The sequence below is a fragment of the Lepidochelys kempii genome, chromosome 4, assembly GCF_965140285.1.
Source record: "Lepidochelys kempii isolate rLepKem1 chromosome 4, rLepKem1.hap1, whole genome shotgun sequence".
Classification (NCBI taxonomy): Eukaryota; Metazoa; Chordata; order Testudines; family Cheloniidae; genus Lepidochelys; species Lepidochelys kempii.
Window position 1 is genome coordinate 1,914,942 of NC_136383.1, and position 14,109 is coordinate 1,929,050.

The 14,109-nt window shown below is 51.1% G+C and overlaps 1 protein-coding gene across 1 annotated transcript in view; it reads right to left on the reverse strand.

Moving 5' to 3' along the window:
- Nucleotides 1-1,262: 1,262 nt before the first annotated feature.
- Nucleotides 1,263-14,109, reverse strand: part of SRP72 (signal recognition particle 72) — a 50,636-nt gene continuing 37,789 nt past the window's right edge. Inside the window, exons 19-20 of the mRNA XM_073340189.2 lie at nucleotides 2,052-6,069; nucleotides 1,263-1,399 (exon numbers count right to left, since the gene is read on the reverse strand). Of these exons, the coding sequence (XP_073196290.1) occupies nucleotides 5,889-6,069 (181 nt within the window). The 3' untranslated portion in view covers nucleotides 1,263-1,399; nucleotides 2,052-5,888. The remainder of the gene's footprint in view (nucleotides 1,400-2,051; nucleotides 6,070-14,109) is intronic.

Consider the following 14,109-nt stretch of genomic DNA (forward strand, 5'->3'; position numbering starts at 1 on the left):
ACTGCATGATAATGCGCGAGGTGTTTACAATGCTCTTAACTGCCACGGTACTCAGGGTACTTTTCAATAGTGCTGCAAGCACTGGTGGATCACAAGGGACATTTCACCAACATCAACGTGGGATGGCCGGGAAAGGTACATGATGCTCGCATCTTCAGGAACTCTGGTCTGTTTCAAAAGCTGCAGGAAGGGACTTTATTCCCAGACCAGAAGATAACCGTTGGGGATGTTGAAATGCCTATAGTTATCCTTGGGGACCCAGCCTACCCCTTAATGCCATGGCTCATGAAGCCATACACAGGCAGCCTGGACAGCAGTCAGGAGCTGTTCAACTAAAGGCTGAGCAAGTGAGAATGGTGGTAGAATGTGCATTTGGACGTTTAAAAGCACGCTGGCGCAGTTTACTGACTCGGTTAGACCTCAGCAAAACCAATATTCCCATTGTTATTACTGTTTGCTGTGTGCTCCACAATCTCTGTGAGAGTAAGAGGGAGACGTTTATGGTGGGGTGGGAAGTTGAGGCAAATCGCCTGGCCACTGATTATTCACAGCCAGACACCAGGGCGGTTAGAAGAGCACAGCAGGGTATGCTGCACATCAGAGAAGCTTTGAAAACCAGTTTCATGGCTGATCAGGCTACGGTGTGACAGTTCTGTTTGTTTCTCCTTGATGAAACCCCCCACCCCTTTGTTCATTCTACTTCCCTGTATGCCAACCGCCCTCCCTTCCCCTCCCCCCTTTGATCACCACTTGCAGAGGCAATAAAGTCATTGTTGTTTCAAATGCATGCATTCTTTATTAATTCATCACACAAATAGGGGGACAGCTGCCAAGGTAGCCTGGGAGGGGTGGGGGAGGAGGGAAGCACCGGGTGGGGTGGAGAGGAGGGGAGGAGGGAAGGACAAGGCCACACTGCACTTCAAAACTTATTGAATGCCAGCTTTCTGTTGATTGGGCAGTCCTCTGGGGTGGAGTGGTTGGGTGCCTGGAGGTTCCCCCTCCCCCCGCATTCTTGGGCGTCTGGGTGAGGAGGCTATGGAAATTGGGGAGGAGCGTAGTTGGTTACACAGGGGCTGCAGTGGCGGTCTGTGCCTTTCCTGCACCTCAACCATACGCCGGAATATTGGTTTGATCCTCCAGTAGCCTCAGCATTGCATCCTGCCTCCTTTCATCACACTGATACCACCTCTCCTCTCGCTCGTCCCTCCTCTCCTCACGTTCATTTTGTGCTTTCCTGGACTCTGCCATTTTCTCCCTCCACGCATTGTGCTGGGCTCTTTCAGTGCGGGAGGACTCCATGAGCTCAGAGAGCATTTCATCACGAGTGCGTTTTTTCATCTTCTAATCTGTGTTACCCTCTGGGACGGAGATGCTAGTCACAGCATTGAAACATTTGCAGCTGCGGGAGAAAAAAAGGGAGATTAAAATTGAAAAAAACACGCACTGGCCATTTAAAAGGAGGGGCTGAAGTTTTTGGGTTAACGTGCAGCACAAACCCAACTAAACTCCCCCCACACCCAATTCTCTGGGATGATCACGTCACCCCTCCCCCCACCACATGGCTAACAGTGGGGAGGATTTATTTTCAGCCAAGGCAAACAGCCCAGCAGGAACGGCCACCTCTGATGTCCCCTTAATAAAATTCCCCTATTTCAACCAGGTGACCATGAATGATATCACTCTCCTGAGGATAACAGAGAGAAATAAATAACGGATGTTGCTTGAGTGCCAGCAAACACCAGGACCACACGCTGCCATGCTTTCTTATGCAATGATTCCAGACTACGTGCTACTGGCCTGCCGTGGTAGTGTCCTACCATGGAGGACGCAATAAGGCTGCCCTCTCCAGAAACCTTTTGCAAAGGCTTTGGGAGTACCTACAGGACAGCTTCATTAAGATGTCCCTGGAGGATTTCTGCTCCATCCCCAGACACATTAATAGACTTTTCTAGTAGCTGTACTGGCCGCGAATGCATCCCAAGTCTTCAGGGCAAATTAATCATTAAACACGCCTTTAAACCCTGTATTATATTTACAAAAGGTACACTCACCAGAGGTGCCATCTCTGCCTTCAAGGTCCAGGGGCCCGGGTTGGGAGGGTATTGTCTCCAGAGTGATAAACAGTTCCTGGTTGTCGGGGAGAACGGTTTCTCTGCTTGCCTGGTGTGTGCTATCTTCCTCATCCCCCAAATCCTCATCCCTGTTGCGTGAGACTCCTTTGCAGGAGTCCATGTACAGGTGTGGAGTAGTTGTAGGGGTACCCCCTAGAATTGCATGCAGCTCATCATAGAAGCGGCATGTCTGGGGCTCTGATCCCGAGTGGGTGTTTGCCTCTTGGGTTTTTTGGTAGGCTTGCCTCAGCTCCTTTAGTTTCACGTGGCACTGCTGCGGGTCCCTGTGACAGCCTCTGTCCTTCATGCCCTTGGAGATTTTTTCAAATATTTTGGCATTTTGTCTTTTGGAACGGAGATCTAATAGCACTGATTCATCTCCCCATAAAGTGATCAGATCCAGTACCTCCCATTCAGTCCATACTGGAGCTCTTTTGCGACTTGAAGTTCACAGCCTGGAGGTATTTTATTTGCACTATGCATTGGAATTTAAAGGGAACACAAACAGTTTTTCAACTCATGATCTTGCTTATTAACCATACTTAGTGGAAGAGGATTAAAACAAAGATTTTTAAAAATCAAATTTAATTTTCCTGGGTTATACTGTTCACTTTCCACATTTATGGTCACTGTGATGATGAAACAGACTAGTCAGTGTTTAGTCAGTTTCAATTCTCATGCTGGGTAGTGCATAAAGCAGTGGTTCTCAACCTATTTACCATTGTGGGCCGCATCTGCAGCTTTCTGTGTTATGTGAGCCGCAGCCAAACATTATACTATCTCTAGGCCCCGAGGATGTCAAATGGGCCAAAGCTGTGTGCTGAGTGAGCCGCAAGTGGCCCGCAAGTTGAGAACTACTGCTATAAAGGCTGGGAAGCAGATTCTGCAGGGCAATGTTTGTTTCCATTGACAGTATTGCGTTTAGTCTTACAAGTCTCTAAAAGACTGTTTTTACAAAGCCTGTAGTCTGTGCCAAACTTTGTCCACCTACCCCTTTACTAGTGCAATTTCCACCCAAGTTCGAAATGCCTCAGTCCGAGCCAGCACTCTCTTCCCCTCTACCTACCTCTTCCCTTCCCAATTTCCTTGAAAAATTATTTTGCAACATTTACCAAAACAAAAGCAAGAGGAGCATGGAGGAAATTGCCAGGGGGATTACACAGAAACTGATCTATTTACATAGTCCAACTGCAAACTTCCACTCAAAAGAATGTATTAAACCTCCCTCTAGCTTTAATATAGAGCTTAGTACGACTACATTTGGCTGGCACAGGGGGTGGGGGGTGGGGTTTGGAGGAGAGAGAGAAATAAACGATACCGTATGAACACCAGCATTTTCTGAAGGGCTTTACAGTTAAAGGAGAAGCAACTGTGATTGGAAGAGGAGTGAAAACAGCTCTCCCCCCTCCCCTTCCTCCTCCCTTCGGCAGCCATCATATTCTGTATACAGCCACTACAGATCCTGGCACCAACCCAATCAGTACATACTGTCCAAGAGTGTATTAGAAAGATGGAAACACTGGTCATGCCTCTATAGTTGAAGTCAACAGGAGCTGGGATTGCTCAGCAAAAAATCAATCCATTTTTTATTGTGGTGTCTGAACTTCCAGTCTTCACATTTGACAGTTTTGGCCATGATGATTAAGAATGTAGAGTTCTCCAAACTAGACTGCAAACATCTAAATATATACACTCGAAAGATGAATTCACAGTTGTTGTGGCCAGAGTGAAAGCTGCTTTATGTGTTATGATTTACTCTTCAGAGTTCTAGTTAGAGACCATACATGTGATAGACAAAGTGATTTCTAACACTGCATTCAGGTTCTTTCTGTGAAAAATAATTGTGTTTTGTTCAATTACCCCGTTCTCAGCCCATTCCATTGTGCTATACAAAACAGTAGCACAAAAATGTGTTTTTGTGCCTGATCTGCCTGCCATCCAAAGCACAATACTCACTGTAACTTGGTTTTGGAGCCAGCTGCTGCTAGAGAATTCCTTCCAGTCCACACACACTTCCTTTTCTACCGTGATTGTTGCTACCTGCTAGCAATTGCCAAGCAACTGCCCCCCGCACTTTAACACAGGAGACATGCATCCCTACAGTGCTAAGATGATAAGATGGTGCAAGAGTTGAGACTGAGACTGAAAAGCAGTGTGTCTGACATGCTGGTAGCTGGAAATGCAAGTACGGATGTTCCTCTGCTTATGGTTTTTGTCTGAAGGGCTCCAGGAATTTCTGCTCAGTAAGAAATACTGTTCCTGTGCCATGCAATAAATCCATCCCAGCTTAGCGAGCCTGGCCATCTGAACTGCAGCCCGCAGTCCCAGTGACTCTTGTGCACCAGTCTATGTACAGCGTGCTGTCTGGTAAGGCAGTCTGGCATTGGAAGGCTTGGTTATTTCAATCATTTAGAGTTAGCGGCTACCAAAGGGTGGAGGAAGCAAGACTCCCATCCTTGAAGAGGTACCATCAGAGCAGTTCGGAGAAAGCCTAACCAGCCCAGGGGCCTCCAAGAGCCAGCTCCTATGCTCATTTCTTCGCACGGAGCTGAGTGTGACTGGTGCCCCCGTTAGTACACTATCCCTACAAATATCGGTATAAAACCCCAGACACCACCTTATGATTCAGGGGCTTTAGGGCTGGCACAGGAGTGTGCATCAGTAAGACAGCATGAACATCCTTTGTGAGGAGAAGCAGGGCATGAGGCATTGTCTACATCATCTTGCTGCAGCAAAGACTTTTGGAAAATATTCCTAAACCCCTGAAGATCGCACCCAAACAGGTCATAATATATGTGAAGGCTGAAATCTGGTTGTGTCCCTTGGGCATGGCCAGATCCTGAAAACAAAGTACTGAATGCCAGACACCACAGAGCAGATGCTCAGAGAGCTCAGCACCCAGCACGCCGGCCCCAGAGGAGAAGTGTGCCATTTCCAATGCTCTGCCTCATTCCAGAAGGATTTGTTCCTCACGGAACCCAGAACGTGGGCTGCTCCCCCACAGCACGCTCCCAAAGGCCAGTGTTGTCCACTAACAAAGCAGCATTCTCACACACTGCGTTTGGCTAGACGAAATCAAAGCCTCCAGACAGTGCCAAGGTGTCACAGGTCGCCTGTACCTTGCCCTGGGAAGCTCCATGCAACCTCAGATTGTTCTTAATTGACACATTTAAGAATGTGGCTCTCCAGAGTTCAAGCCACAAAATGAAGTGATAGTGAACTGTCCCTTCTGAGATGCACAGCCACCTCCAGACAGCACCCCACAGGCTCTGTGTCCAATGTCTGCCCTCCTGTCACCTAGGTGAGGGCCTTTGCTAGGCAGCCCAGAGAGACAGCAAAGGCCCGTGGGGAGGCCAGTAATGTGGCATGTTTGTCAAGACTCATCACTCCAGCTGATTCTCTGCTGTAAGCAGGACTGGGGAAATACCTTGTGTTTGTGTAATGCTGCAGGGGGCCACGGGCACACCAGGGAGGGACAATGGTCTGACTCGGTAAGCAAATGAACCATGATTCTTCCCCCCCCCACCCCAAAAAAAATCAAAACAATGGAGGGAAACATCGGGCAGCGGGTTAGGAAAGGGAGCGGGAATGGGAGGAGGAAAAGCTTCCCTTCCCTTCCCACTGCAGAGGAAACGAAGCCCAGGAGGAACCTTTTCAAGACAGCGTGAAGGAAGCCGTGACTTTGTGCTGCTTCTTACTCTGACCTTTATTCTGTTCTCAGCACTTTACAGCAGAGAGCTCCAGGCCCTCACACAGCCAGCTCAGCAGCTGCTCTCGTTACCAGCCTCCCTTGCCTCCTTTCTTCTTCTTCTGCTGCTGCTTCTTCTTGGTTGCTGCAGCGCCAGCAGGTTTCTGGTGCCGAGGGGGTATCATGTTACTCGTGGCTGCGGAAGACGTGGCTGTGGTACTGCCAGGCCGTGGGGAGGTAGGCGGGCTGCTTGCTGTCTTACTGGCATCCCTGCAGGGAGACAGGGAACACCGCCGGGTTAGGAGCGCCTCCCAGAGCCAGGGGACTTAGAGGAACATTTTCCCTTTCCTTCCCAAAACAGAAATCAAAGGGAAACTGATTTAGGCTCCAAAACAGATAAACAAGCAATTGGCCTTATGCCATGGGACTTGCCTTTAAAGCTGTGGAATTACAGCCCAACAAAAAATGGTTATCTTACCCTTTTTGTAACTGTTGTTCTTCGAAATGTGTTGCTCATATCTACCCCAGTTAGGTGTGTGCGCACAGCGCGTGCACAGCTGTCAGAAACTTTTCCCTAGCAGCTACCTGTCGGGCCGGCTGTGGAGCCCCCTGGAGTGGCGCCGGCATGGAGCTCTATATACGACCCTGCCGGCCCGACCCCTGCTTCAGTTCCTTCTTGCCAGCTACTCTGACAGAGGGGAAGGTGAGGGGGAATGGAATAGATATGAGCAACACAAACAACAAAGCCCTGGCTGGGATGATTTAATTGGGGATGGGTCCTGCTTTTGAGCAGGGGGTTGGACTAGATGACCTCCTGAGGTCCCTTCCAACCCTGATATTCTATGATTCTATGAACACATCTCAAAGAACAACAGTTACAAAGATGAGTAACTGTTTTTTCTTCTTCGAGTGCTTGCTCATATTAATTCCAGTTAGGTGACTCCCAACCCTTACCTAGGAGGTGGGGTCGGAGTCAAGGTATTGCCGACCAAAGTACTGCTCTGTCGAAGGCCGCATCATCCCTAGATCGGTGGACGATGGCATAGTGCATGAAAGTAAGCACTGAAGACTACATCCCAGCCCTGCACATTTTCTGGAGAGGTACTTGGGCTAGAAAGGCCGTCTACAAGGCCTGCGCCCTCGTGGACTGAGCAGTGATGGAATCTTTGCCAAGTCATAACAAGTGCGGATACAAGCTGTGATCCAGGAAGAGATCCGCTGGGAAGAGACTAGCAAACCCTTCATCCACTCTGCTATAATAACAAACAACTGGGTTGTCTTTTGGAACGGCTTTGTGAGATCGATATAGAATGGGAGCACCCTCCTAACATCCAGCGAGTGTAGCTGTTGCTCTTAAGGGCTGTTGTGAGGTTTTGGATAGAAGACTGGCAGGAAAATGTCCTGGCTGATATGGAAACGGGACACCACCTTGGGAAAGAAAGCTGGATGGAGAGACTGAAGGTCTGGGTGAAGGAGGCAACCGTGGTCCTGTGTAATGAGGTCGGGAGTGAGAGGTAGCCATATCAGTGACTGAACCTGTTTATATAGAACATGGCCGTGGTGTTGTCCATCAGTACCGCTATGCAGTGGACCTGCAAGTCAGTCAGAAAAGCTTGGCAGGCGAGACGGATCACCCTGAGTTCTTTGATGTTGATGTGTAGAGCCAGTTCCTCTACTTGCCATAAGCCCTGAGCTGTCAGGCTTCCCAGATGTGCTCCCCAGCCCAACACGGACGCATTTGTGACTAAAGTCAAGGTGGGTTGGGGTGGGTGAAAAGGAACCCCGGCGACTACCAAGCAGGGATTCAGCCACCACCGGAGGGAATCGAGGGTGTGCTGAGGGATGGTCAGCACCATGTCAGGACTGTCGCGGCCTGCGCGGTACACAGAGGTGAGCCACGTTTACAAGGGTCTGAGTCGTAACCTGGCGTGTTGAACCACATAAGCGCAGGATGCCATATGGCCTAACAGCCGGAGACACTGCCTCGCCGTGGTGGTAGGGAAGTTGCAAAGGTTGTCGATTATCTGCGAGAGGAACAGGTGATGAGTCTCTGGCAGGAATGCTCTCGCTTGAGACACATCCAGAACGGCCCCGATGAATTCTATCCTCTGAGTTGGAGTGAGCACTGATTTGTTGACGCTGAGAATGATACCTAAATGTTTGAACGTGTCCCTGACTATCTGCACCTGCGATTCCACCTGCTGGCGGGAGCAGCCCCAGAGGAGCCAGTGTCCAGGTAAGGGTAGATATGCACATGGTGGCGGCGGAGCAAAGCTGCTACAACTGCTATGCACTTGGTGAAGACGTGAGGCACTGTGCAAAGCTCAAATGGGAAGGCCATGAACTGGTAATGCACCTTGTTCACTACGAACCATCTGTGAGCCGGTGTGATGGATATGTGGAAATAAGCGTCCCTCATATAGAGGGTGGCGTACCAGTCTCCCAGGTCTAGGGAAGGAATGATTGTGCATAGGAACTTCAAGCTGACTATGAACTTGTTGAGCTCCCACAGGTCCAGAATGGGCCTGAGGCCCCGCTTCGCTTTGGGGATTGAGGAAATATCAGGAGAAGAAACCCTTGCCTTTAAGCTCCCGAGGGACCTTCTCCACCACTCCTAGAGCAAGGAGAGCCTGGACCTCCTGGACGAGAAGCTGCTCATGGGACGGGTCCCTGAAGAGGGACAGGCAAGGGGGATGGGAGGGTGGGGAGGAACGGAATTGGATAGAATATCCCGCCTCTACCGTGTGGAGCACCTGTCGGTCCAACGTAATAAGGGACCATGCACGGTAAAAGCAGGATAGGACGGTTCAGGAAAGGAGGGGTTGTGGACTGGTAATCCATCCTTGTTTGCACCTTTAAAAGGGGCGCTTAGGGCCCAAAGGGGGTTTGGATTGCCCCGGCCCTGCCCAGGAGGACGAAGCGATAGCTTGCGTCGATTGTATCTACTTCTCCTATGAGAGAAGTCCTGTCTGGGCCTAGGGGGAAAAGACCACTGCTGGATGGTCTGCAATTTAAAGGGCTTCCTTTGGGTCACCAGAGTGTGCATGCTGAGGGACTTTATTGTGTTCCGGGAGTCCTTTGGGCAACGCAATCTGGAATTTGTTTGCTCAGCAAATAGGCCCTGGCCATCAAAGGGAAGGTCCTGTATGGTCTGCTGGACCTCCGGGGGAAGGCCAGAGGACTGGAGCCAGGCACTGCGCCTCATCGGAACCCCAGACGCCAGAGTCCGAGGCATCAAAGGAGCCTTGGAGGGAAGTCCGGGCAACAGCTTTACTCTCCTCGGTGATGACCCCCAACTCCACTCTCAATTCAGAGGGAAGGTGCTCTTTAAACTTTAAGATTGAGGACCATGAGTTATAGTTGTATCTACTCAGGACCACGAGTTGATTTGTGATCCTGAGAGAGAGACCCCCTGTGGAATAAATTTTCCTTCCAAACAGATCAAGCCGTTTAGCCTCCCTTGATTTGGGTGCGAGGGCCTGCTGACCTTGTCTCTCTTTTTCATTCACCGCCTCCACCATGAGAGAGCATGGGGGAGGGTGGGTGAAGAGACACTCATATCCCTTAGTGGGAACAAAGTATTTACGTTCAGCCCCATTGGCCACAGGGGGAACGGAGGCAGGCGTTTGCCAAATGGGTTTGGCATTGGATTGAATAGTTTTTATAATGGGTAAGGCCACCCTAGAGGGCCCTCTGGTGCCAGGATGTCCACCATAGGGTGCTCCTGTTTGACCACTTCCTCCACCTGGAGGTTCATATTCAGGGCTACTCGTCGGAGGAGTTCCTGCAGGGCCCTGTAATCCCTGGGTGGCGGCCCAGACATTGAGGTGCCTGCCACCACCTCATCAGGGGACGATGAGGAGGAAGCCACCAGTAGGATCAGTTCCGTGGTGGCCTCTTGGTCCTTAGGGACCGGATCCTCACGAGCACCAGGCGTAGCTTCAATGGGTGAACGTGGAGCTTGGTGTGAGTTTTGTGGAGGGTCCAGGCGTAGGCGGCTGAGGGTTGCCTCTGGGAGGCGAGATCCCGAATGGGGAGGCGGTGCGATATCAGGAGGGGCACCCTGGGCCTAATGGCATGCCCAAGCGGTCCAAAACTGCCACTGAGGCTGCCACTGGGGCGCTGAAGCGTCCTGCCTTAGGCTCCCCGGCCCCGACCTGGGCACCTCTGATGCCCCGCCTGAGCGGAGGAAGGGTGACCTTCAGTGGGATGGCCAAGGGGGAATGGTGCAAGATAGCACCGAAGAAACATCCTCCTCCGACAGGTGGGATGCATCCCATGAAGTGTAGTGGGGCCTTGATGTCAATCGGTGCCACGGTGCAGAGCAGTACCGCTGTGAGGAGCGGTGCCGGGGCGTGGAGCGGTGGTATGAAGTAAAGCAGTGCTGCGACACAGAGCCGCGTCGAGGCAGGGAGCGGTGCCACGATCGAGGATAGTGACGAAGCGGGGAGAGATGCCGCGGCGTGGAGCAGTGCCGCGAGCAGGGAGCGGTGCTGTCCATTGAGCAACACCTGGAAGGTGAACAGCGTGCAGGCTGAGGCCAGCGCTCAGAACGGTGCCACGAGGTCACAGAATGGGACCTGGACCTCGAGTGGGACCCCGACTTGTCCGCCAATGACCACCTTGAGTGAGAGCGGCTCCAAGGGTCACGGCTGCCAGACCAGTGCTGGGACTCAGAGCAGCGCCGGGACTTGGAGCGGTGCAGAGATCCAGGTCAGGGGCAGACTGGCCAAACATGACAGGCTTGCCTCTAGATGGTGCCGTACCTCGAGGGAGTGGAGGCTTATCCCTCACAGTGGGAGACTTAGATGCCGTCATCTCAATGAGCCCCCTAGCAGCTTCGAAGGAGTCTAGGGTGGAAGGCAACCCAACTTCCCCCACATGCAGCCGCGGTGAGTCCAGGAGAGCAGGGCTTCCTGGGGAGACAGGGGCCCGCGAGGATTGTGTGCAGCCCAAGGGTCTGTCAGTCATAGGACCGTCCCCTTCACAGTCCCCTTCCGGGGGTGCAGTAGCCATAGCAAGCTGCTGGGGGGACTTCCCCTTGGCCTGTTTCTTACGAGCATCCGGTGAAGGAGAACGGTGCCGGGGAGAGCGCTTCTGGGGCCTGGGGGACTGGCAGCTCCCGGGCTGGCATGCAGAGTCCTTCCACGGCACTGCAGAAGGCACCGCAGGAGGATCGCTCCGCACCGAGGCGCTCGGGGCCGGGTCCTGCTGCGGACAGAGGGCTGACTCCATCAGAAGTTGTTTTAGGCGAATGTCCCTCTCTTTCCCGGTGCAAGGCTTGAAAGCCTTGCAGATCTTGCACTTGTCTGACTGATGGCCTTCTCCCAGACACCAGAGGCAGTAGTCATGGGGGTCACTCGTGGGCTTAGGTTTAGCACAGGAACTACAGGGTTTGAAACCTTAAGATGGCATGCCCTGAGGTCCTGCGGGGCACGAGTTGGAGGGGGAGACCCCTCAACTGCTAAGCAGTGAGACTACAATTAACAATTAACAACTAACTAAGAACTATTAACTAACAATGGGTAACTATATACAGAGATTAGCAGAAGAGCTAGGGATTAGTGGGACACTTGCAAGCAAGAGACCACTGTTCCAACAACTGTCACTGGCGGTAAGAAGGAACTGCAGGGGGGATGGGCAGGCAGGGTCGTATATAGAGCTCCATACCGGCGCCACTCCACAGCCGGCCCGACAGGTAGCTGCTAGGGAAAAGTTTCCGAGAGCCATGCACGCGGTGCGTGCACACACACCAACTGGAATTGATATGAGCAAGCACTCTAAGAAGAACTGAAGTGACCACACTGTCTAGGTTATGGTTAAATTATTCAGACACAAAGTAGAAAGCTCACGCTCAGGGAATGCAGACAAGCAAACCCGACAGAAGCCAGGCTCCTGCTCTTCTCTTGCCTGCACTGTTACAGGGAGGTTTGTTTGCACCAGGGCTCCCCCTGCCACAACTCAGCTCCTCCCCGCCTGACCCTGCAAGTGGCAGCAATGAGCTCCTATCCAGTGCACAATTCTTACTGAGTTCAATGCAAACAGAACCTCACTTTAGCCCAGAATTCATGCTTAGGAGCTCTGAAGGGTCTGTAGGAGCTGAGCTCACTTATCGTAAAACTAAACAGAACACAGTCTCCTTTCTAATTCATCATGAATGTAACATGGTACACCTGAAAAGTGGGAAGGGAAGAAGACAGGAGCCAAGAAAGTTTTAGGAAGTGTGATTTGCCTCCTAGCTCTAGCTCACAAAAACCGCAACCAGCACACACTTTGGTTCCAAATCAGAACATTTTATGTCAGAAGAATGGCACAAGCTTGCACAGACAAATTCTGGGCTGAAGGAACCTTTTCACCCAAACCTCAGGTAGCATAAATCACCTGTTTGCTCACTAATGACAAAGCACCAGGTCCCTCGTTCTGTCTGGGCTAGGGTCGTGAAAGGGTGCAAGGGAATCAGGTGAAAGTCAAGGGGCATTCACCTCCATTAGGCACTTTTGAAAACCCCAACATATCTCTCCTCTGGAGCATCAACCAGATGATAAATACTGTTGGGTATTCCATCCCTGCAGGCCCCAGGTGCAGGGAAGGCTGGGTTCTGGTGGGGCAAAGCAACACCACCCAGCCAGGTCTGCAAGACACTGACAAGCCCCCAGCCGGGAGGGAGGCCACCCTGCTGCTGAATGGCTCTTGCCTAGGGATGGCTCCCACACTCCTGGACAGTGAGTGAGTGAGCAGGGCTATAACAGTGTGGGGAGGGATAGCTCAGTAGTTTGAGCATTGGCCTGCTAAACCCTGGGTTGTGAGGTCAATCCTTGAGGGGGCCATTTAGGGTTCTGGGCAAAATTGGGGATTGGTCCTGCTTTGAGCAGGGGGTTGGACTAGATGACCTCCTGAGGTCCCTTCCAACTCTGATATTCTATTAATCTATTCTATGAATCTACGAACAGTGGGGCTGCAGGAGGTTCCCTGCACTGCCTGGGGCTGGACACAGCGAGGTGGCCTGCCCCACGGCCACCAGCTCATCCTCCTGCTCTCAGTCTTGGCCAGTCTCTGCTCTGCCCTGCCAGGAATTCTGCTCTCAGTCTCTGCTCTGCCCTGCTAGGAACTCAGCCTTCCTCGCATCTTGTCCCTGCCGGAATCGGGGGTCACTACAAAGTTATTGTCTGACACCCCCCACCTTAATTTTCTGCGACTGTGAACATTCAAATAGAAAAAAAAAAATTTTTAAAAGGTGAAACCCTTCAGATCACACTTAGAAAATTTAAACTGATACATTTCAAAATGTTTAACAGTAAGAACTGATGTAGATCACAACAACAAAAACATAACCATTGCATTCTGCTAAAGCCGCCGCCCTGTCGACAGATTCTGAGCCTGTGATTTGCAGGTGGCGACAGCTGCGTAACTGCTGCACTTAGCAGTGAGTCCCAACTCACAAGTCTGCAATCAGAGCCATGGCCACCTTTTTCACAAGTGACTCCAGGTCCCATTCGGGCTAAGAGGAACTACAACTCCCATTTGCTTCTACCGCTATTAGTAGCTTAATAGTTTCAATCCTTTCTAAAGTAATCAGCTGCACTAAGAAGTGATTTAGCCATGAATTGCCCATTTAACACTAGGCTCATATTATACACACACAAGTGTGATGAGAGAGACAGAATTCATTCCACTCCAGGGGCGCCACAAAGGAAAGGCTACTGGAAAAGTTGAAGCAGCTCTACCATTAAGCTAAGTCCAAGGCAGGGTTCAAAAAAGAACTAGGTAAGTTCATGGAGGTTAGGTCCATCAATGGTTATTATTCGGGGTGGGCAGGGATGGTGTCCCTAGCCTGTGTTTGCCAGAAGCTGGGAATGGGCAACAGGGGATGGATCACTTGATGATTAGCTGTTCTCTTCATTCCCTCTGTGGCACCTGGCATTGGCCACTGTCAGAAGACAGGATGCTGGGCTGGATGACCCAGTATGGCCGTTCTAATATTCTTATGTAATTCTTTCTACCTACGTTTTCCCACACTTGCAATTGGATAAGGATGTTTCATTTCCTGTCCTGAAGTGCTGCCTAATTCACCCCTAAGCTGTTGAAGAACTACTATTTTTAATGACCGATGAAGCTCTGTCAGCATATACTCTGTACATTATGGTCCAGCCCCATATGCCAGGCGCACGCCAGACTCATGCCACACACGGATGACATGCTCAGTTTAAGACAGCTACAGATATAGTCCCAGCTCTGGGGAGTTAGCAATCTACAGAGCAAACAAATCAGGCTCAGTGCATTGGCAGAAGCAGAGGATAAGCCTCACTGGCC